Source organism: Pituophis catenifer, unplaced genomic scaffold (assembly GCF_029215685.1).
Source record: "Pituophis catenifer annectens isolate HBS135680 unplaced genomic scaffold, rPitCat1.0.hap2 SCAF_2, whole genome shotgun sequence".
NCBI lineage: Eukaryota > Metazoa > Chordata > Lepidosauria > Squamata > Colubridae > Pituophis > Pituophis catenifer.
The window spans coordinates 25,239,895-25,260,734 of record NW_027256882.1 but is presented as its reverse complement, the minus strand read 5'-3'; the positions used below and the strand labels follow the sequence as shown (position 1 = coordinate 25,260,734).

The 20,840-nt window shown below is 44.9% G+C and overlaps 2 protein-coding genes across 2 annotated transcripts in view; both read left to right on the top strand.

The window, feature by feature from the left end:
• The window catches only part of LOC139311896 (zinc finger protein 665-like), a 35,434-nt gene that overhangs the window by 14,322 nt on the left and 272 nt on the right, over positions 1-20,840 (top strand). The window contains exon 5 of the mRNA XM_070936417.1: positions 20,139-20,795. Coding sequence (XP_070792518.1) covers positions 20,139-20,795 — 657 coding nt within the window. The remainder of the gene's footprint in view (positions 1-20,138; positions 20,796-20,840) is intronic.
• Positions 6,244-20,126, top strand: LOC139313452 (SCAN domain-containing protein 3-like). Its single transcript, XM_070939061.1, has 7 exons — positions 6,244-6,297; positions 8,018-8,643; positions 15,822-15,898; positions 16,094-16,110; positions 18,446-18,533; positions 19,604-20,038; positions 20,119-20,126. The coding sequence occupies exons 2-7, from the start codon at positions 8,156-8,158 to the stop codon at positions 20,124-20,126; spliced, it is 1,113 nt and encodes a 370-aa protein (XP_070795162.1). The 5' UTR covers positions 6,244-6,297; positions 8,018-8,155.

The window sequence follows — 20,840 nt, the reverse complement described above, 5'->3', positions numbered from 1 at the left end:
CAGCACTGAGACGCTGACACCAAGTAGGGAAATGAAGGTGCTGGGAAGATGGGAGGTGAGTCTATAGGACCTTACCCAATTAAGACAGAGGGCATTGGCAGTGGCAGCTCTTCACCCTGCCCTTCATTTTTCCTTCTTTTCCTTATCCCCCCTTAGTAACCCATCACCACAACTGACATTCTTGATTTTTCTCCATAGTCCCTGCCAACACATCTCTGCCATGAATGCACTTATGCCAATTTGGACCCGGATCCGAAATCATGCAGGAAAGAGTCATGTGCAGGATGTTTAGTGCACCCCAATAGCGAATCTTCGGCTACCTCAGAAAGCTAAGAGTGGTGAGATCTGTTTAGTACTTGGATGGGAGACCACAAGGAAATCTCAGGGCTGCAGGCCATACTGGGATCTAAAAATAAAATAAAAATTCCAGATGGCAGTAGTAATAAATCATGCAGATATTGGTGCCAAGCAAAATAAGCGGACACATCTGTGAAATGAACAAGAGCTGAGCTCAACTTTGTTTGTATGGTCTAATAGAATATAGTATAGGAATGGGAGCAAATGGGAGGGGAAAAAAACCTCAGAAAATCTTTTTTCCCCTTCAATTTCATTGTGGTTTTAGCTTCATTTTGCTTTAGTGAGGTTTCTTACTCTGAAGGCTGTTGTCGTTCCCTCAGAATTACCACATTGAGAAAATAATGTGTGTCATAGAAACTAATTAAAAGAAAATTAGAAGTATTGTTAGTCTGACTATGAAGTTTCTTTTCTTCTTCTTCTTCCCTTATTGTTGCTTTTCTCTCCTTAGCCCTGGCTCGCCATGGCCTCAAAAGATTCCCTCAGAGAAGCTGAGGTCCTCCATTGACTGGAATCACCCATTCAGTCATTGACCAATTTTTCAGAGATGGCGGTGTTCAATGATATGCTGGGATCTTATAGAAAAAGAGTGAAAAGGACATTAGAGGCCAAGGAAGGCCCTCTATGGCATTTGTGGGGACTGTGGCTCTTTTATGACTTGTGGACTTCAACTCCCAGAATTCCTGAGCCAGCCATGGGAGTTGAAGTCCACAAGTCATTAAGGGGCCATCAGTCCCCATGTTGGCTCAAGAATTCTGGGAGTTGAAGTCCACAAGTCAAAAAGGGGCCATTCTACCCCACCTCAGCTCTATGGTGAGGGAGACATCAATATTTTCTAGTTTGCACATCTGTTCCCAGTATACAGGTAGTCCTCAACTTACGACCCCAATTGAGTCCAACATTTCTGTTGCTAAATGAATTTGTTAAGTGAATTCTCCCCATTTTACGACCTTTCTTTCATTTGTTAAGTGAATCATTGCCATTGTTAAGTTAGTGTCATGGTTGTTAAGTGAGCCTGGCTTCCCTACTGATTTGGCTTGTAAGAAAGTGGCAAAACATGATCACGTCACGCTGGGACAACTGCAACTGTCATAACTATGAGTCAATTGCCAAGCGTGTGAATTTTGATCACATGACCACGGGGGTGATGCAATGGTCGTAAGTGTGAAAAATGGCCATAAGTAACTTTTTTTCAGTGCCGTTGTAACTTTAAACGGTCTCTAAATGAACTGTTGTAAATCAAGGACTAGCTGTAGTCACTTCTGGACTGAAATACAGATAGTTCTTAACATAGTCATTTGTTTAGTTATTGTTCAAAGTTATGATGGACTTTTCAGAGTATTTACAACCCAGATTCAAAGTTATGATGGCTGTGAGGTGGGGGGGAGGTCATGGTTAGACACTCAGCAGCCAAGCTGCAAATATGGCCACTTGCAGCATCCAATAGTCATGTTTTATGACGATGTTGTGGCCCGTCAGCGGCCTGTTTAGTTAGTAGTTGATTCCGACAGCGAGGAGGCTGGTGTGGTGCTGCGCCAGCAGCCTGTGCAGCTGGCGCTCGAGTCAGACAATGAGGAGGCTGGAGAAGATGTGCCAGAGGCGGGGATTCAGCCAGGGCCTTCAGAACCTCCAGAAGCCCCGATAAGTGAAAAGGAAGAAGAGGAGGAGCCTCTTCTCGATGCACGAGCGCACAGAGCTGTTAAAAGGCAGGAGTGGCTCCTCAGGAGGAGGTCTCCTCGAGAGTAAGGCTTGGGGCTAATTGGCCACTCCCCTAGCCTATTTAAGGAAGGACGACGACTGATGCAATTTGCAGGAAACAACTTCGTTCATATTCCTTCGCGTCTTGATTCCAGAAACGTTTGATTCTGCTCTTGTTTCTCTCTTGTCAGTTTTCCTGCAAATTGCTTCTGGGCATTCTGCCAACCACAGTAAGATTACGGTTATCTGAAATACTGTGCCTCAGAATTGAGTTATTATTCTTTGGATTCCTGTCGGCTGTTAATGAAATTAAATTAACAGCCCTTGTTCAGAAAAGACTGGTTTAAACTGTATTGTGCTCGAACAACTACTAAGAAAGCTCATTAGTAGTCCTTAATTAGTAAATTAAGGTTTGTACGGACTTTGTGTGTGCTGCGTTCTTTGGGGTCTGTAGCTGGGGCAGAACAGATGGTGCTGGAAAATAGCCTTTATGTCCAGTCCATACAGAACCATTGATTTGCTTATTGATCATTGCCAAAAAGTTCTTAAAAGAGAGAGAGAGAGAGAGAGAGAGAGAGAGAGAGAGAGAGAGAGAGAGAGAGAACTACATGTATCTCAAATGTCACCTAATTGAGCCGTGGTGACGCAGTGGTTAGAATCGGATGGGCTTCAAAAATTTTAGCAAGGGGTTCTCTGTCCAGTTGCTGGGTGGGTGTGGCCATGGTGGGCGTGGCCTAGTTGGCCTCCTGCACCATGGCGGTGGGGGGCATTTTTGCCCTCCCCGTGCTCCGGAGGCTTTCCTTGAGCCTCCAGAAGGATGAAAATGGCCTCCCCAGGCTCTGGAGACCGGAAACGGCCTGTTTCCGGCCTTCCCGAACTTCCGGTAGGCCCATTTTTTTGCCCTTCCCAAGTCTCTGTGTGCACCCTGTACTTACCTGCATCCAAAACAGGCCGTGTGAGGACTCCTGGGAGGGGAGGGGCGGGTGGGGCCAGCCAGGAGTGGGATTTGGGGGTTCTCCGAACTGCACAGAATCTTAGCTAGAGGTTCTCCCGAACCCCTGTGAACCCCCAGCAGCCCACCCCTGGTTAGAATGCATTATTGCAGGCTGACTCTGCCGACTGCTAGCAGTTCAATTCTCACCGGCTCAAGATTGGCTCAGCCTTCAATCCTTCGGAGGTCGGTACAATGAGGACCCAGATAGTTGGGGACAATATGCCGACTCTGTAAACCGCTTAGAGAGGGCTGTAAAAGCACTGTGAAGCGGTATATAAGTCTAAATGCTATTGCTAATGTTTGGCTCCATTGCCTTGTGAGGGCAGGGGAAGGCCTCTACCCAAACTTCCTTCAGTTGTACGCTTTTGCCCCAAGCCGCTACCATCAAGTGCCCTGCAAAATGTAAAAAAGGAGTCTTAAACAGGTAGTCCTTGACTTAACAACCATTCATTTAGTGACTAAAGTTACAACGGCACTAAAAAAAAGTAACTTGCGGCCATTTTTTACACTTATGCCTGTGGCAGCATCTCCATGGTCACATGATCAAACTTCAGCTGCTTGGCAATTGGTTGATATTTATTTCGCTTTTGTGAAGCGAAAATGGAATGGAATTCAAATTCAAATTCAAACCTTTATTGTCAGAGTACACCATGTGTACTATGAGATTGGCTGAGCCTCCCTTCGCGCACCCCCCCAACCCAATACAACTCACAGTGAAAGACAAAAAAAAAATCCTATCCCAGTGAATCCTGCTAACAATCACCCAATCTTACTGCACCATGTGAACTTATTGCACGTTGCGCCGGCCCCACAAATCATTCATACTATGTTGTAGTTATTTTTCATTCAGGAGCCTGACAGCCCACAGATAAAAACTGTTCTTCAGCCTGTTTGTGCGGCTGCCTATACTTCTCTATATCTCCTTCCCGATGGAAGGAGAATAAAGAAGTGCTGACCAAGGTATGAGTCGTCCCTGAGGATTTTCCTCACTCTTCTTTTTTTTTTATTGAAAAGTTTTTAAAAATTTTTACACATATTTTCCCTTCCCTCCCCCCCCCAGACTTCCCAGAGCAAATACAGGATATAGCATTTAACAAACAAAAAAAACATAAGCTAACTATCTATAGATTTATCTCCCTTTTACACTTTAACTCCCCTTATTTATATCTGAATATAACTATTTAAACCAATTATTGCTTGAAAGTAATCAATCCAACTTCGTTCTTGTCGGTTCTTCAATAATAAGCAAGTTTTCTTCCAGCATTGCTCAATCAAAGCCCAATTACAATTAACCATCACATCTCCAACCCCTACATATATTAACACATTAACAAAATATTTTAACCAATCTCAAATAAATTATATTGTAAAAACCTTATTTTTACTTTTTACCCCATAAACTTATATTGATTCTTCCTGGAAACATTCCTTACTTAATAGCTTTACATAAACTAATTCATCTTATTCTCTACAAATCCACTGCATATAATCAAATAACCTCTTCACTATTTGATATCTATAAAAAATATTGTAAAAACCTTCCCTCAACCCTTGCACCACTTATATTTTCCTTATAACCCACAAGTTTATATTTATTCTTCAACAAAACATTCTTTAAATAACTTTAGTGTTAATATACTTCAGGACAAAAAGATTTTCCTCACTCTTCTAAGGCAGCGAGGCCTAGCTCTAGTGGTATCGGGACAGCCCACCATGTCCCTTGGGAATAGAATAGAATAGAATAGAATAGAATAGAATAGAATAGAATAGAATAGAATAGAATAGAAGGTGGGCAACTGTGGCCCTTTTACAACCTGTGGACTTCAACTCCCAGAATTCCTGACTGGCTCAGGAATTCTGGGAGTTGAAGTCCACAGGTTGTAAAAGGGCCACAGTTGCCCACCCCTGGAACAGAACGGAACGGAACAGAACAGAACAACAGAACAGAACAGAATAGAATTCTTTATTGGCCAAGTGTGATTGGACACACAAGGAATTTGTCTTTGGTGCATACGCTCTCAGTGTACATAAAAAGACAAGATACCTTCATCAAGAATCATAAGGTACAACACTTAATGATAGTCATAGGGTACAAATAAGTAATCAGGAAACAATATCAATATAAATGATAGGGATACAAGCAACAAAGTTACGGTCATACAGTCATAAGTGGAAGGAGATGGCTGTTGGGAACGATGAGAAGATTAATAGTAGTGCAGACTTAGTACATGGCTTGACAGTGTTGAGGGAATAGAATAGAATAGAATAGAATAGAATAGAATAGAATAGAATAGAATAGAATAGAATAGAATAGAATAGAATAGAATAGAATTCTTTATTGGCCAAGTGTGATTGGACACACAAGGAATTTGTCTTTGGTGCATACGCTCTCAGTGTACATAAAAAGACAAGATACCTTCATCAAGCATCCTAAGGTACAACACTTAATGATAGTCATAGGGTACAAATAAGCAATCAGGAAACAATATCAATATAAATGATAGGGATACAAGCAACAAAGTTACGGTCATACAGTCATAAGTGGAAGGAGATGGCTTTTGGGAACGATGAGAAGATTAATAGTAGTGCAGACTTAGTACATGGTTTGACAGTGTTGAGGGAATAGAATAGAATAGAATAGAATAGAATAGAATAGAATAGAATAGAATAGAATAGAATAGAATAGAATAGAACTTTATTATCACTTTAAATGTCTTCAAAGAAAAAAAAAACAGAAGTCCGGTTGCCTCTTGAAAAAGCACCTTTGGGATAGGGATGGAATTTTGCAACCCACCCGTTCTCTGGGGGGGCTCTTTCCACGATTAACCTGTGGAACAGCTTTGACTTCAGAAGTTGGTGGGTGCTTCATCCCTGGAAGTTTTTCAGAAGAGACTGGACAGTCACTTGTACGAACTGGTAAAGGTCTATAGGGTCTCTCCTGCTTGAACAGGGGGGGTTGGACTAGATGACCTCCAAGGTCCCTTCCAGCTCTTCGGATTCCTTCCTTCACGTCCCCGGCTCCTCCGGGTCGAAAGCGGAAGCTTGCAGTTGCGGCGCCGTCCGGGAGGGGTCGCCCGCGGGTGCGCCGCCGGCCTCAGCGAAGCAAAGGGGCGGGGACAGGCCGGAGCAAGCTGCAGCGAAGCAGCCCCGCCGGTCAGCAGGGAGTCCCTAAGGCGCCCCCCCGGGCTTCCCCCGCCTCCCCTAACCGGGCGGAACCCAGACGGAGATCGGCGGCCTCTTTGCCGTTTGCGGTACGAGCGCTGCAGGTGGGGGGGGGGGGGAGGAGAAGCTGGGCGGGTTGGGGGGGGGGGGGCTTCTTCCAGAATTGCATTAAAAAAAAAATAAAAAAGGGAGGCCTCCCCTCCGTCCCGGGAAAGGCGCCCGCCTGCCCGCCTTGCCTTTCCAGCCCCGATCCCGGAGCTTGGATGCGTGCATCGCTTCGCGTTGCATTGGGTTGCATGTTGCATCGCATCCTTTGCTTTGCTTTGCTTTGCAGCGCAGCGCAGCGGATTTGGCGGGCCGGGGACAATGGGGCGCGGAGAAGAAAGGAGAGATCTCCATCCTCTTGCGTCCCGGGAGGGGTGTGGGGGGCGCCGATGCAGGGCCGCCGCAACCCGAATATGTGTGTGTGTGTGTGTGTGTGTATGCGCGCGCCCTTGTGTTTGTGGTTTGTGTGGGATGTGGATGTGCGCAAGGAGCGCGGTGACTGGAAGCTCAGCCCTTTGACTCTTCGGGGTGAAGGGAGCAGAAAGGGGCCCGGGTTGGCCCCCCTCTTCCCGTAACAAAAGGATGGAGATAACTTTATTTTAAGCCAGAGAAAGAACCCTTGTGTTTATTTTTCGGGTTGAGGGGGGGGGATTTCAAGTTTGCTGGCATACGGATGCCCGTTTAACGACGTGGCTCCTTTTGAGGTACAAAAGTAGTAAACAAAACAAAACAAAACAAAACAAAATCTGTGGGTCGAAAAAGTGCCCCCAAGGTTGTTATTCTGCATATTTGTGTGTGTGTGTGTGTGTGTGTGTGTGTGTGTGTTTGTGTGGGTAGGTTAGCTTGGGGTCTTTTTTTCCTAGTTTGAGGAGAATGACGAAAGTTTACTTGGTACTTACAAAAGTGAAGCTTGGATAGCAAAGATCAGTTTTCTTTTATCCTTCTTCACGGTCTCTAACCCAGTGATGAGGAACCTTTTTCGTGCATGCGCGCAAATGCGTGTGCATGCGTGCATGCACCCCCAAAATGCAAGTGCCTCCACGCATGCGACCCTTCCTGTGTGTGTGCATGCGTGCATGCTTTCTGCGCATGTGCCCCGCCCCTTCACCCATTTTTGGCTTCCAGGTTGGTGCAGGAGGCCTTCCAGTCCCAAAATGGGGGGCGGGGGGGGGTGCACACGTGAGCGAACCTCCCTAAGAGCCTTGGTGGCGCAGCAGACTAAAGTGCTGTTAAGTAGCACCAGCTGCCTGCAATTACTGCAAGTTCAAATCTTACCAGGCTCAAGGTTGACTCAGCCTTCCATCCTTTCGAGGTAGGTAAAATGAGGACCCGGATTGTGGGGGCAATAAGCTGACTTTGTATAAAAAAGAACACCGCTTGGGGGGGCCCCCGAAAGCCCTACTAAGCAGGTATATACAAAAGTAGGAAGGCTATTGCTTAACGCATTGTAAGCCACCCTGAGTCTCCGGAGAAGGGCGGCATATAAATCGAACCAATAAAATAAATGAATAAATGCAGTGCGAGCGCCCCCAACACATACACCCTGCCCTCCGTGCATGTGCGGCAGAGACCCAAAGACCAGCTGGCCGGCGGGAGGCATGCGCGGTGGAGCTGGGCTGAGGTGACGGCTGGCGTGCCCACAGAGAAGGCTCTGCATGCCACGTGTGCCATAGGTTTGCCATCACGGCTCTAACCTGTTAGACAGTCTTGCCCGATTGTGCTAAAAGTGATCTAATCTGATAAATACACAACTCTGGTTTTCAGGAAGCGAACCGGCGAGAAGGAACTCGAAGAGGAGGGATCAGAAGAAAAACAGAAAGACTCTGGCTGTCCCATTCAGTCTGCCAAAGCAAGCAACTTAAGAACCACCTGAAAATTATCAAAAGAGATCCATTCATTGGGATGGAGGAGCGCTGGGACACACAATGGGAGCCATTTCTCGAGACACAACCCACCCACGCGGGCAGGAACTTGGAGGCTTCACCCTGGGAAGACCCCAAGGCCTTCCTGGCTTCCTTTGAGCAGGTGGCCACGGCCTGCCACTGGCCCAGCGGAGAATGGGTGGCCCAACTCCTGCCAGCCCTTTATGGAGAAGCTGAAGAGGCCTTTCAGAGCCTGGACACCATTCATCAAGAGGATTATGAGAACGTGAAGGCGGCCATCTTGAGGGGAGATGCTGTGAAAAGTGAGGTCCAGCGTCAACGTTTCAGACAGTTCTACTGCCAGGAAGTGGAGGACCCACGAAAGGTCCAAAGCCACCTCCAGGAGCTTTGCCACCAGTGGCTGAAGCCCGAGAGTCACACCAAGGATCAAATCCTGGAGCTCTTGATCTTAGAGCAATTCCTGGCCAGCCTACCTCCAAAGCTTCAGGACTGGGTTCAGTCAAAGAGGCCGCAGACAAGTTCCCAGGCTGTGGCCTTGATGGAGAACTTCCTTAGGAGCCAGCCGGAAGTCAAATCCAAGCCGTGTCAGGTATGGTTTACGATGTAACTCTCATTTGAATTCTTATTTACAGTGGATATAAAAAAGTCTATAAGGTAAAAGTTCCCCTCGCACATATGTGCTAGTTGTTCCCGACTCTAGGGGGTGGTGCTCATCTGTTGCAAAGCCGAAGAGCCAGCGCTGCCCGAAGATGTCTCCGTGGTCATGTGGCCGCATGACTAAATGCCAAAGGTGCATGGAACACTGTTACCTTCCCACCAAAGGTGGTCCTTATTTTTCTACTTGCTTTTTATACGTGCTTTCGAACTGCTAAGTTGGCAGAAGCTGGGACAAGTAACGGGAGCTCACCCAGTTACGCGGCACTAGGGACTCGAACCGCTGAACTGCTGACCTTTCGATTGACAAGCTCAGTGTCTTAGCCACTGAGCCACCGTGTCCCTTAAAAAAAAGTCTATACACGCCCGTTAAAATGGCAGGTTTTTGAAATGTCAACAAATCAGACTAAGATAAATCACTTCAGAGGTTTTTTTCCCCACTTTTAATGTAACATATAAGCTGTACAATTCAACTGAAAAAGTGAATTCTTCTAGGGGGAAAAATAAAAATAAAGAAACCTTACAATTAAGGTTGCAAATGGTGATTGTGTGATTAAGAGGCACTGCAACCGGTTGTAAAGTGTGAACTTCGAGTTGAACCCCCTGCTCAAGCAGGAGATCTTATACGATTGTCCAGTCTCTTTTTAAAAACCTCCAATAATGAAGCACCCATAACTTCTGAAAGCAAGCTGTTCCACCAGTTAATTGTTGTCTCTGTTAGGAAGTTTATCCTTAATTCCAGGTTGCTTCTTTCCTTGATCAGTTTCCATCCATTGTTTCTTCTCCTGCCTTCTGGGACTTTGGAAAATAAATTGACACCCCCCCCTTTCTTTGTGGCAACCTGTCAAATACTGGAATATTGCTATTGTCCCCCCCCCCAGTCCTCCTTTTCTCTAGACTAGCCAAACCCAAATCCTGCAACTGTTCTTCATACGTTTTTGTCTCTAGGCCTGTAATCGTCTTAGTTGTTCTTCTCTGCACGTTTTCCAAAGTCTCAATTTACAGCCGTTCCTTTACTGAGCATTGGAAGTGACAATGTGTTCTGCCCCAGCTACGGACCCCAAAGAACGCAGCACGCACAAAGTCTGTACAAACCTTAGTTTACTAAATTAAATCAGTCTCTTTCGAACAAAGGCTGTTAATTAACTTTCTTAACAGCCTACAAGAATCCAAAGAATAAATAATCGTAGTCTTACTATGATTGGCAGAAAGCCCAGAAGCAATTTGCAGGAAACTGATAAGAGAACTAAGATCAAGATGCGAAGGAGAGTGAAGGAAGTTGTTCCCTGCAAATTGCCTCAGTTGTCGTCATTCCTTAAATAGGCTAAGGGAGTGGCCAGTTAGCCCCAAGCCTTACTCTCGAGGAGACCTCATCCTGAGGAGCTACACCTGCCTTTTGGCAGCTCTGCGTGCCCGTGCATCGAGAAGAGGCTCCTCCTCTTCATCCTCTTCACTTAAGGGAGGTTCTGAAGGCCCTGGCTGAATCCCTGCCTCTGGCACCACCTCTTCTCCAGCCTCCTCATTGTCCGACTCGAGCGCCAGCTGCACAGCACCACACCAGCCTCCTTGCTGTCGGAATCAACTACTAGCTGCACAGGCCGCTGACGGGCCACAACACAATGAAACTGAAAAAAGTAACTTATGAGCACTTTTCACACTTGCCCCCATTGCAGGTCATGTGATCAAAATTCAGACGCTTGGCAACTGACTCATACGTATGACGGTTGCCATGCCCCTGGGGTCACGTGATCACCTTTTGCGTCTGAGCTTTCCCCAGCCCCGAGGACTGGCCCAAGTTCCTCCCCAACCTCCTCACTGTCTGACTCCGGCCACAACAATGAGCCTCATAAAAACGAAGGGCCTGCTGTGATTGTATGTGGGATGTGTGTGTGTATGTCAAAATGAGCTCTTTCTTCTGAGTGAAACTGTTCCGTGTTTCAGGGGCCATTGAAAGGGAAGCATGTGATTTTCTTACACGAAGAAGAGTCTGTGGAGACTACAAACACTAAACATGGTGAGAGGAAGATCAATAAGGCAGGTAAGGATTTTCCTGAAATATAAGAAGCAATATACAAATACTGTAATGTAGTGTTTCTATATAAATAAATAAAGCTTTTACATACCCTCATCTTCCCTTCTAGCCATTTTAATTTAATTTATTCATTGATTGATTCCGTTTAGAATTAACACGGTTTTAACCAATGAATCAACTTTGATGCAATGTTAGCACAGGAACTGGGGCTTCCTATAACAAGGAATATATCCCCCACCTCACCCAAGCTGCCTCAGATCGATCTCTAGGAAAGAAAACCCTTAACTCCATAGATTCAGAGAAAAGATACTTTTACTAGGAAAGAACTAATTGTAGCAAAAGCCAGGCAAGGTTTAGAATAGAATAACTGAGTTGGGAGGGACCTTGGAGGTCTTCTAGTCCAACCCCCTGCTCAGGCAGGAAACCCTACACCACTTCAGACAAATAGTTATCTAATCTCTTCTTAAAAACTTCCAGTGTTGGAGCATTCACAACTTCTGGAGGCAGGTTGTTCCACTGATTAATTGTTCTAACTGTCAGGAAATTTCTCCTTAGTTCTAAGTTGCTTCTCTCCTTGATTAGTTTCCACCCATTGCTTCTTGTCCTGCCCTCAGGTGCTTTGGAGAATAGCTTGACTCCCTCTTCTTTGTGGCAGCCCCTGAGATAGCAAACGCGTGTGAAAAGGCAAATTGAAAATAACCCCAGAGCCCATCCCACCAGTACTCAGGCAACCAGAGTTTAATCGTCGGCCAGGAAGATGTTTTGGGAACGTCTCTGGTCCAGGTGGTTCGCTCCTCCTTCGTGCATGCTCTTCCCAGGACGGTTGGCCTTGAAGATTTTTTTTATTATTATTATTGAAAAGTTTTATAAGAAATACAAACAATTTTCTCCCCCCCCACCCTTTCCCCCTCCCCACATAATAGAAAATGTACATTTTCTTATACATAATAAATCCTACATATACATGTTTCCCTTAAAGAAAGCATTAAAATAAAACATTTTAATTACATTCGGAGTTGCTCTTCTTCTCTTTCTTCCCTCATTCCACAACAAACCTTCTTCTCCTCCTCCTTTCTTTCCCTTCCCTCCCTCCTCTTCTCTCCTACTTTCTCCTGCCTCCTCTCCCACCTCATCCTACTTCCTTTTCCTTTCCCCCACTTCTCTCTTCTTTTCCCCCTTCTCACCTTCACTCCTACTCCTGTCCCCTTCCCTTCCTCCTCTCCTTTCTTCCATTCCTCTCCCTCCTTCTCCTCTTCCTACCCTCTCCTCCTCTCTCCTTTCTAACTTCTTTGCTGTGAAATATTCTCCTCCTTTAGTATCTGAGCAACTCCTGTATTCTAATCGTAGATACTTTCTTCTGTTAAAACATTTCTCTATTCACCACTTTTTTCCCACCCCAACTCTTATCCCACCCTCCCCACCCACCCACACCTGACTTCCCAGAGCAAAAACAGGGTATAGCATCTAACAAACATATGCTAAAATAAACTAACTAATTATAAAGTTCAAAACTCCCACACGTTCTTTAACTTCCCTTGCTCCGATTCATCAACCTTGAAGATGTTAAACAACCCAAGCAGGCTTCTCTGAGTCCAAGTCTCCCCATCACTTATCAGAAATTCCCCTTTCACATCTCCTGCATGCTTCCCTTCCCAAATACCCTTGCTCCCCTCCTCCGTTTCCATGGCAGCTGACAGCAAGATTGAAGGAAATTGACACAGTGCAAAGTTATTCCCAACTGGTTTACCTCTTTCCTTATGTAAGTATATTTAGTTTAAGAAGCCAGCATTTCTTCCTAAATACAGTGCGTACATTTAGCTAAACACAAGCCAATTTGGACTAACAGTTAAGGCACCGGGCTAGAAAGTGAGAGACTGAGTTCTAGTCCCGCCTTAGCCATGACAGCCTGCTGTGTAACTTTGGGCCAGTCATTTTGCCCAGCGGGTTGTTGTGAGGAAAATAGGAGAAGGAAGGTGCTTTGGATATATTTGTTGCCTTTAGTTATTTATAAATTATTTGTAAAGACAAATTATGATGGTTTAAAACATGAAAAGCACAGTACGAAATACTTCGAACTCAGAAGAGCAATTATGAATGTCACAGTCTTGAAACAAAAACTGCTTTTTCCAAAACTCTAAACATTCAACTACTTGTGCGACTATCTAGAGCTTATGACGGGCCGTGGCCAGGGGGGCTTTTTATCAGGTTCGCCTGATACGCCAGTTGCGCCCCTTTCTGGATCGGGACTCCTTATGCACGGTCACTCATGCCCTCGTCACTTCCCGCCTGGATTACTGTAATGCTCTCTACATGGGGCTCCCCTTGAGGAGCACCCAGAGGCTCCAACTGGTCCAGAATGCGGCTGCGCAGGTGATTGTGGGGGCGACATGGCGCTCCCATGTAACACCTGCGCGAGCTGCACTGGCTTCCGGTGGTCTTCCGGGTGCGCTTCAAGGTATTGGTTCTCATCTTTAAAGCGCTCCATGGCTTAGGGCCTGGGTATCTACGAGACCACCTTCTGCAACTGATAACCTCCCACCGGCCAATACGCTCCCACAGAGAGGGTCTCCTCAGGGTCTTATCGGTCAAACAACGTCGACTGGTGGCCCCCAGGGGGAGAGCCTTCTCTGTGGGGGCACCCGCCCTCTGGAACGAGCTACCCCCAGGGATACGACTGATCCCGGACCTCTGTACTTTTCGCCGGGCCCTGAAGACTTTTCTATTTCAGCAAACAGGGCTGGCTTAAAATTTTAACTGGTTAATTTTATGGGTAAGGGGTTTTAAATTGGGGAAGCCAAATTGATTTAATTATGTTTTAAATTATTTTAACTTTCATATTGTATGTATTTTAATCTTGGCTGTTCACCGCCCTGAGTCCTTCGGGAGAAGGGCAGTATAAAAATTTAATAAATAATAATAATAATAATAATAATAATAATAATAATAATAATAATAATAATAATAGTAATAATCTTGTTTCTCTTTTAAAAAAATATTTTGACACCTCAGGACAATCAAATATACCTAATATTCCGGCCACCATTTTTTCCCCATCATAACAACCTGTGAGGTTGTTTGGGCAGAGAGAGAGGGACTGGCCGACGCTCACCCAGCTGGCTTCTGTATCTAAGACAGGACTAGAAGTCACAACCTCCTGGTTTCTGGGCCAGCTGTCAAGTTCAAACCTTGTTTTTGGTGTTGCAATCATTATCGCTTCTCAGCTTGCCAACGAACCAAGGGGGAGGAAAGGGTGAGATGGAATGTATGCTCCAGACATCAGGAAGCCAAGCTCTGAGAGCCAAGGACACTTCAGCAGATGTTTGCCAAAGCCAACGACTTTTCTCATAACAATACAAAGAGACTCAATTGAGTAATGTGAACAACGACTCAAAAAGAGGGCTGTGAAAATATTTACAGACCCCTCGCATCCTGGACATAAACTGTTTCAACTCCTACCCTCAAAACGACACTATAGAGCACTGCACACCAGAACAACAAGACACAAGAACAGTTTTTTCCCGAACGCCATCACTTTGCTAAACAAATAATTCCCTCAACACTGTCAAACTAGTTATTAAGTCTGCATTACTATTAATCTTCTCATCATTCCTATCACCCATCTCCTCCCATGTATGACTGTATGACTGTAACCTTGTTGCTGGTATCCTTACGATTTATATTGACTGTTTCCTAATACGATTTGATTGCTTATTTGTTCTCTATGACTATCATTAAGTGTTGTACCTTATGATTCTTGACGAATGTATCTTTTCTTTTATGTACACTGAGAGCCTATGCACCAAGACAAATTCCTTGTGTGTCCAATCACACTTGGCCAATAAAGAATTCTATTCTATTCTATTCTATTCTATTCTATTCTATTCTATTCTATTCTATTCTATTCTACTCTACTCTACTCTACTCTACTCTACTCTACTCTACTCTACTCTACTCTACTCTATTGCTCTCATAGGAGGAGGGAGAATCCTATAGTTTAATTATGTGGGTTTGTACGGGAATTAGCTAGATCTGGTTTTGCCCTCATTGGTGCTGAAATGATGTACTCAATAAAGTTTTGCATTCAGAGATTGGAACGTCTTGACTGCGCTTGCTTTGGTTGGGTTCGTCAGTCGGAACATTGACACCAGCATTCTCACCGCAACACCAAAACAACTACCTCTTTTATTCACAGAGAGAACATTGGAGAGTAGCTATCCCCCGCTTTCTATTATTTAACATTCATTATCTAATTATCATTTTCATACTGTGCTGTGTCTCTAAATGTCCTGCGAAAAGTGATCTAATCTGAATGTATTCCAACTCTAGGTTTTAGAGGCCAGCGGACGGAGAAAATGCTGAAAGAAGAAAAAGCGGGAAGTCCAAAGTTAGAAGCGGAAACAGAAGGAGGAAAACTGCCCGTTGCAACTCAGTCTGAGTCCGAGCGACAACCAGAATGGGCAGCATCTCAGAAGAACAAAAACGATCCATTTTGGGGGGTGGCAGAGAGCTGGGAAATCCAGTGGCAGCGGTTCCTCCAGACATCACAACCCCCTCCCAATGGATGGAAGAATCCGATGAGGTCAGAGGATTCCCCCTGGGAAAACCCTAAGGCCTTCCTGCTCTCCTTTGAGCAAGTGGCCAACGCTTGCCGCTGGCCTAGAGAAGAATGGGCCACTCAGCTCTTCCCAGCCTTGAGCGGAGAAGTGGAAGAGGCCGTTCAAAACCTGGAAATCCAAGAACGAGAAGACTATGGCAAAGTGAAGGCGGCCATCTTGCGAGGGGAAGCCCTGAGGACGGAGATGCAACGCCAGCATTTTCGGCAGTTCTGCTGCCAGGAGGTGGGAGACCCCCGGAGAATTTATGGCCAACTCCACAAGCTGTGTCTCCAATGGCTGAAGCCAGAGAGACACACCAAGGAGCAGATCCTGGAACTGCTGATCCTGGAGCAGTTCTTGGTCAGCCTCCCACCGGACCTCCGGAGCTGGATCCGAGCGGGAAGGCCAGACACGTGTTCCCAGGCGGTGGCCCTGGTGGAGGACTTCCTATCAAGTCTGCAAGAGGCCAAATCTGGATCCTGTCAGGTAGGATCTGAATTCCAGAACTGACAGTACAAAATCTGGATTAGCCTCTCACCGACCAGTACGCTCCCATAGAGAGGGGCTCCTCAGGGTGCCATCGGCCAAACAGTGTCGACTGGCGGCCCCCAGGGGGAGAGCCTTCTCTGTGGGGGCACCTACCATCTGGAACGAGCTCCCGCCAGAGATACGGAAGATCCCGGACCTGCGCACGTTTCGCCGTGCTCTCAAAACTTTTCTATTTCAGCAAGCTGGCCTGGCCTAACTCCCCTCTTTAAATTATTTTTTAAATTTTTTAATTCGTGATTTTATAAATTGGGTGTTTTAATCTGTGTTTCGGCCAAAATATTTAATAATTTTAAGGGATTTTTAATATTTGTATTATCTGTATTTTATCTTGGCTGTTCACCGCCCTGAGTCCTTCGGGAGTAGGGCGGTATAGAAATTTGATTAAATAGATAGATAGATAGATAGATAGATAGATAGATAGATAGATAGATAGATAGATAGGATTCTGGAATTGCCTGCATATAATCCGATGCAAAGGTGTTGCATTCATAATACACAAGGCTGACAAAAGTTTTAAAAGTTTTTTTTTTATTACAGTTGCCTTTATTTTCTGCATAGCACTTAGCACTAGCAATAGCACATAGACTTATGTACTGTTTTACAGTGCTTTACAGCCCTCCCTAAACAGTTTACAGAGCCCGCAACAATCTGGGTCCTCATTTTACCCACCCTGGAAGGATGGAAGGCCAAGTCAACCTTGAGCCTGGTGAGATTTGAACTGGCAAATTGCAGGCAGGCAGCAGGCAGCAGAAATAACCTGCAGTACTGCACTCTAACCACTGCACCACCCACAGCATAGCTGTGTTGCCTACAATAACCAGTTTATAGGGAGGTCATTCACAGGATTGGACTGTTGCTGGAATTGGGTATGTCTAGTTTAATGAAAAGAAGGACTAGGGGTAACATGATAGCAGTGTTCCAATATCTCGGCTTGCCATAAAGAAGAGGGAATCAAGCTATTCTCCAAAGCACCTGAGGGTAGGACAAGAAGCAATGGGGTGGAAACTAATCAAGGAGAGAAGCAATCTGGAATTAAGGAGAAATTTCCTAACAGTGAAAACAATCAGTGGAACAACTTGCCTCCAGAATTTGTGGGTGCTCCCAACACTGGAGGTATTTAAGAAGAGACTGGACAACCAATCCAATCCCTTGAAATTTATTTATTTATTGGTTCGATTTATATGCCGCCCTATTTATTTATTTATTTATTTTTATTTTTTTTATTTATTTATTTATTGGTTCGATTTATATGCCGCCCTATTTATTTATTTATTTATTTATTTATTTATTTATTTATTTATTTATTTATTGGTTCGATTTATATGCCGCCCTTCTCCGGAGACTCAGGGCGGCTTACAATGCGTTAAGCAATAGCCTTCATACTTTTGTATATACCTGCTTAGTAGGGCTTTCAGCCCCCCCCCCCCCCCCCCCCCGTAAGCGGTGTTCTTTTTTATACAAAGTCAGCTTATTGTCCCCACAATCCAGGTCCTCATTTTACCTACCTCGGAAGGATGGAAGGCTGAGTCAACCTTGAGCCTGGTGAGATTCGAACTCGCAGTAATTGCAGGCAGCTGGTGCTACTTTAACAGCACTTTAGTCTTTATATGGGAACTATGAGTGGTTTAACATTTTACATACAACCACTCTTTGCTTAAAGTCTAGTCACATAATGGCTGTTTGAAGTCCTCCCCAAAAGGTACTTAGGATACAGTTTTGAAGTTGACTTCCCCTTGCTGCCCCCCCCATGATCACATGATTGTATTATGGTGCTTGGCACCTGGCTCACCTTCATGGCCCTTTGCAACATCCGGTGGTCGTGTTACCACAATTTTTGTTGAGTTGTTTTTTGTTTTGGTTTGGTTTTTTTGCTGATTTACAATGTTTACTTCTGGTTTTCTGCAAAAAAAAAAAATCACCTTTTGGATAAAACAAGATTCACTTGCCAATCACCATATTTGCTAAATGACGGCTGCAAAAAAAAGTAATAAAATGGGGCACAGTCACATTTTTTTTTTTTTTTAATTTGATTTATATGCCGCCCTTCTCCGGAGACTCAGGGCGGCTTACAATGCATTAAGCAATAGCCTTCATCCTTTTGTATATTTTTACAAAGTCAGCTTATTGCCCCCACAAACTGGGTCCTCATTTCACCTACCTTAGAAAGGATGGAAGGCTGAGTCAACCTTGAGCCTTGGAGAGATTCGAACCAGCAGAAATTGCAGGCAGCTGTGTTAATGACAGGGTGCACTAAACCATTGTACTATCAAGGCTCTTGATCCGCTTAATGACCACTACAACTTATCTATAATTCCATGCTCAATTATGATCACAGCTTGAGGATTACCTCCACTCTTTTGGGATCCTGTCTGATTCTGGGCAACGCTTTGATGGATAAGGAAGCGGCTGAGTTTTCCTTTTTATAGCAAAATCCCTCTGAACGGATCTGTCTGTCTCCCTGTTTCAGGAGCTGCTGAAGGATGATCCTGTGGATTTTGATCCTGGAGAGGAAGAACTCTTGGAAGCAATGAAGAGGGAAAGAGTTGAAATGGAGATCAGTATGTTGGGTAAGGATTCCCAAGGCAATAGGAAACGTATGAGTGCGACAAATTTGCAAAATTGAATATGTAAGATTTTACATACAGGATAGAGCTGGCCAAACTCTCACCAGTTAAACCAGGAGCGTGGCTGATCCTGGAGGAGGGTTCTTAGTGCTCTTTGAGCTTGGTGTTACTTTACACAGTTTACATTTTTATTTTACACAGATGGTTGGTTTGCCGTTGTTTTATTTCTTGCACGCTCCCAAGAGTCATTACCGTATTTTTCGGAGTATAAGACGCTCTGAAGTAGAAAACTTCATTTTTGGGGAGGAAGATAAGGGGGGTGGGAAATCTGCCTACCAGCATCCATCGGTATTTATCTGTCTAGCGTCTTGTCAGTGTGTGAAAGAGTGGAGGGCTGTTTGGAAACTGAAACAGTATTTGCTGTGTGAGCAACAAGGAAGGAGACAGCATGGAGACTGGGCGTGGCTTAGCTCTGCAGCTCTCAGTCTGTGCTGAGCTGTAAACTAGTCTGCTGCTCAAAACTGAAACTGAAACTCCTCTCCTCTGCTTGTGTTTTGCTTGTATTTACTACCACGTTGGAAAACCTGCTTTTGGTATTGTATATTTACTTCATGTGTTATATTATATATAAAGAGAAGTTATTGAATCCTGCTGAATCAGTTACATGTGTGCTTTCTGGATGTGATTGCTGCTGCAAACTCCTAAGTCCTTGCAGCAAATAGCAAACAGCCAGGTCAGCTTCAGCACATTATTGCAGCCTGATTCAGCACGAGCAGCTGATTGGTGGGTGGATCAGCCTCCCGGAATACTCCCAATCAGCTGTTCCAGGCTGCAGGGATTGCAACAGACCATCGCAGCCTCCATGCCTCGCATTTTTGGCTACATTCAGTGTATAAGACGCACCCAAATTTTTACCCTCTTTGTGGGGGGGAAGTGCATTTTATAATCCGAAATATACGGTAATTACTTGGGATATGGTTCTTATCAACGACCAGAAGTTCAGCAGAGTGGAACATGTTGGAAGTAAATTCCAACCAAAAGGAAGTTAAAGGCATTTTTCTCTTTCTCGGCAGGTAACGGATGGGAAAGTGGAGTCAAGATGGATGACTCTCTGGGTGAAGATGAAAAGCTGGAGGCAACCTTCAGGACAGATTCCACGAGACACCCTGTGAATCTGCCATCAAAAAAGCAGACCCAGGAGACACCCATGGAGGATGAGAAGGAACGCCGTTTGCTGGCAAAAAGATTTTCTACTGCTGTTATTGGAAAGACCACTTTATCCAGCAAAGATAAAACGCCTTTGTTCTCCAAGTATGGTCGGAAGTATCACTACAGAGTGGAACTTGACATGATAGATTCCTCGGAGGACTTTGAAGAATGGCCTAGCTCAGAGGACGATCTCCAGTGTCTTTCCGACTTTGGCGAAAAGGAAGAAAATAGAAGAATTGAGAAAAAGTGCAAGTTTTCTGGAAAGAGAAATGGGAATCGTTTCAACAGATATCAGTGCAGTTATCTAGAAGAAGAAAACGACCGTTCTCTCGAGTACGTGAAAACCTTCAGTAACGCAAACTCGCTAAATATAATTCAGGCCCCTAACGACACTGAAAGGAAAGTGTATGAATGTTCTCAATGTGGGAAACAATTTGGTAAATTTAGTCAGTGGAGTCAACATCAGAAAATCCACACCGGAGAAAAACCGTACAAATGTTCCCAATGTGGAAAGTCTTTCAACCAAGCAGGAAATCTGAAGACCCACCAGAAAATTCATACTGGAGAGAGACCCTACGGATGTTCCCAGTGTGGGAAAAGCTTCAATCAGGCAGGGAATCTGAAGACCCACCAGAAAATCCACACCGGGGAGAGACCCTACAAATGCCCTCAGTGTGGGAAAAGCTTCACCCGAGGGATCCTTTTGAAGATACATCAAAGGATCCACACTGGAGAAACACCATACAAATGTTCCGAGTGCGGGAAAGGATTCAATGAGATGCGGAACTTGAAAAGACACCAGAGAATTCATACCGGAGAGAAACCTCACAGATGTTCCCAGTGTGGGAAATGCTTCACTGAGGCAGATGTTTTGAAGATACACCAAAGAACACACACCGGAGAGAGGCCGTACAAGTGTTCGGAGTGTGGGAAATGCTTCAATAAGTCGGGAACTTTGAGGCGACATCAAAGAATTCATACCGGAGAGAGACCCTACAAATGCTCTCAGTGTGGGAAAGGTTTCAACCAGATGGGAACTTTGAAAAAACACCAGAGGCTTCACCCAGGCGAGAAATACTACAAATGTTCTCAAATCCACGC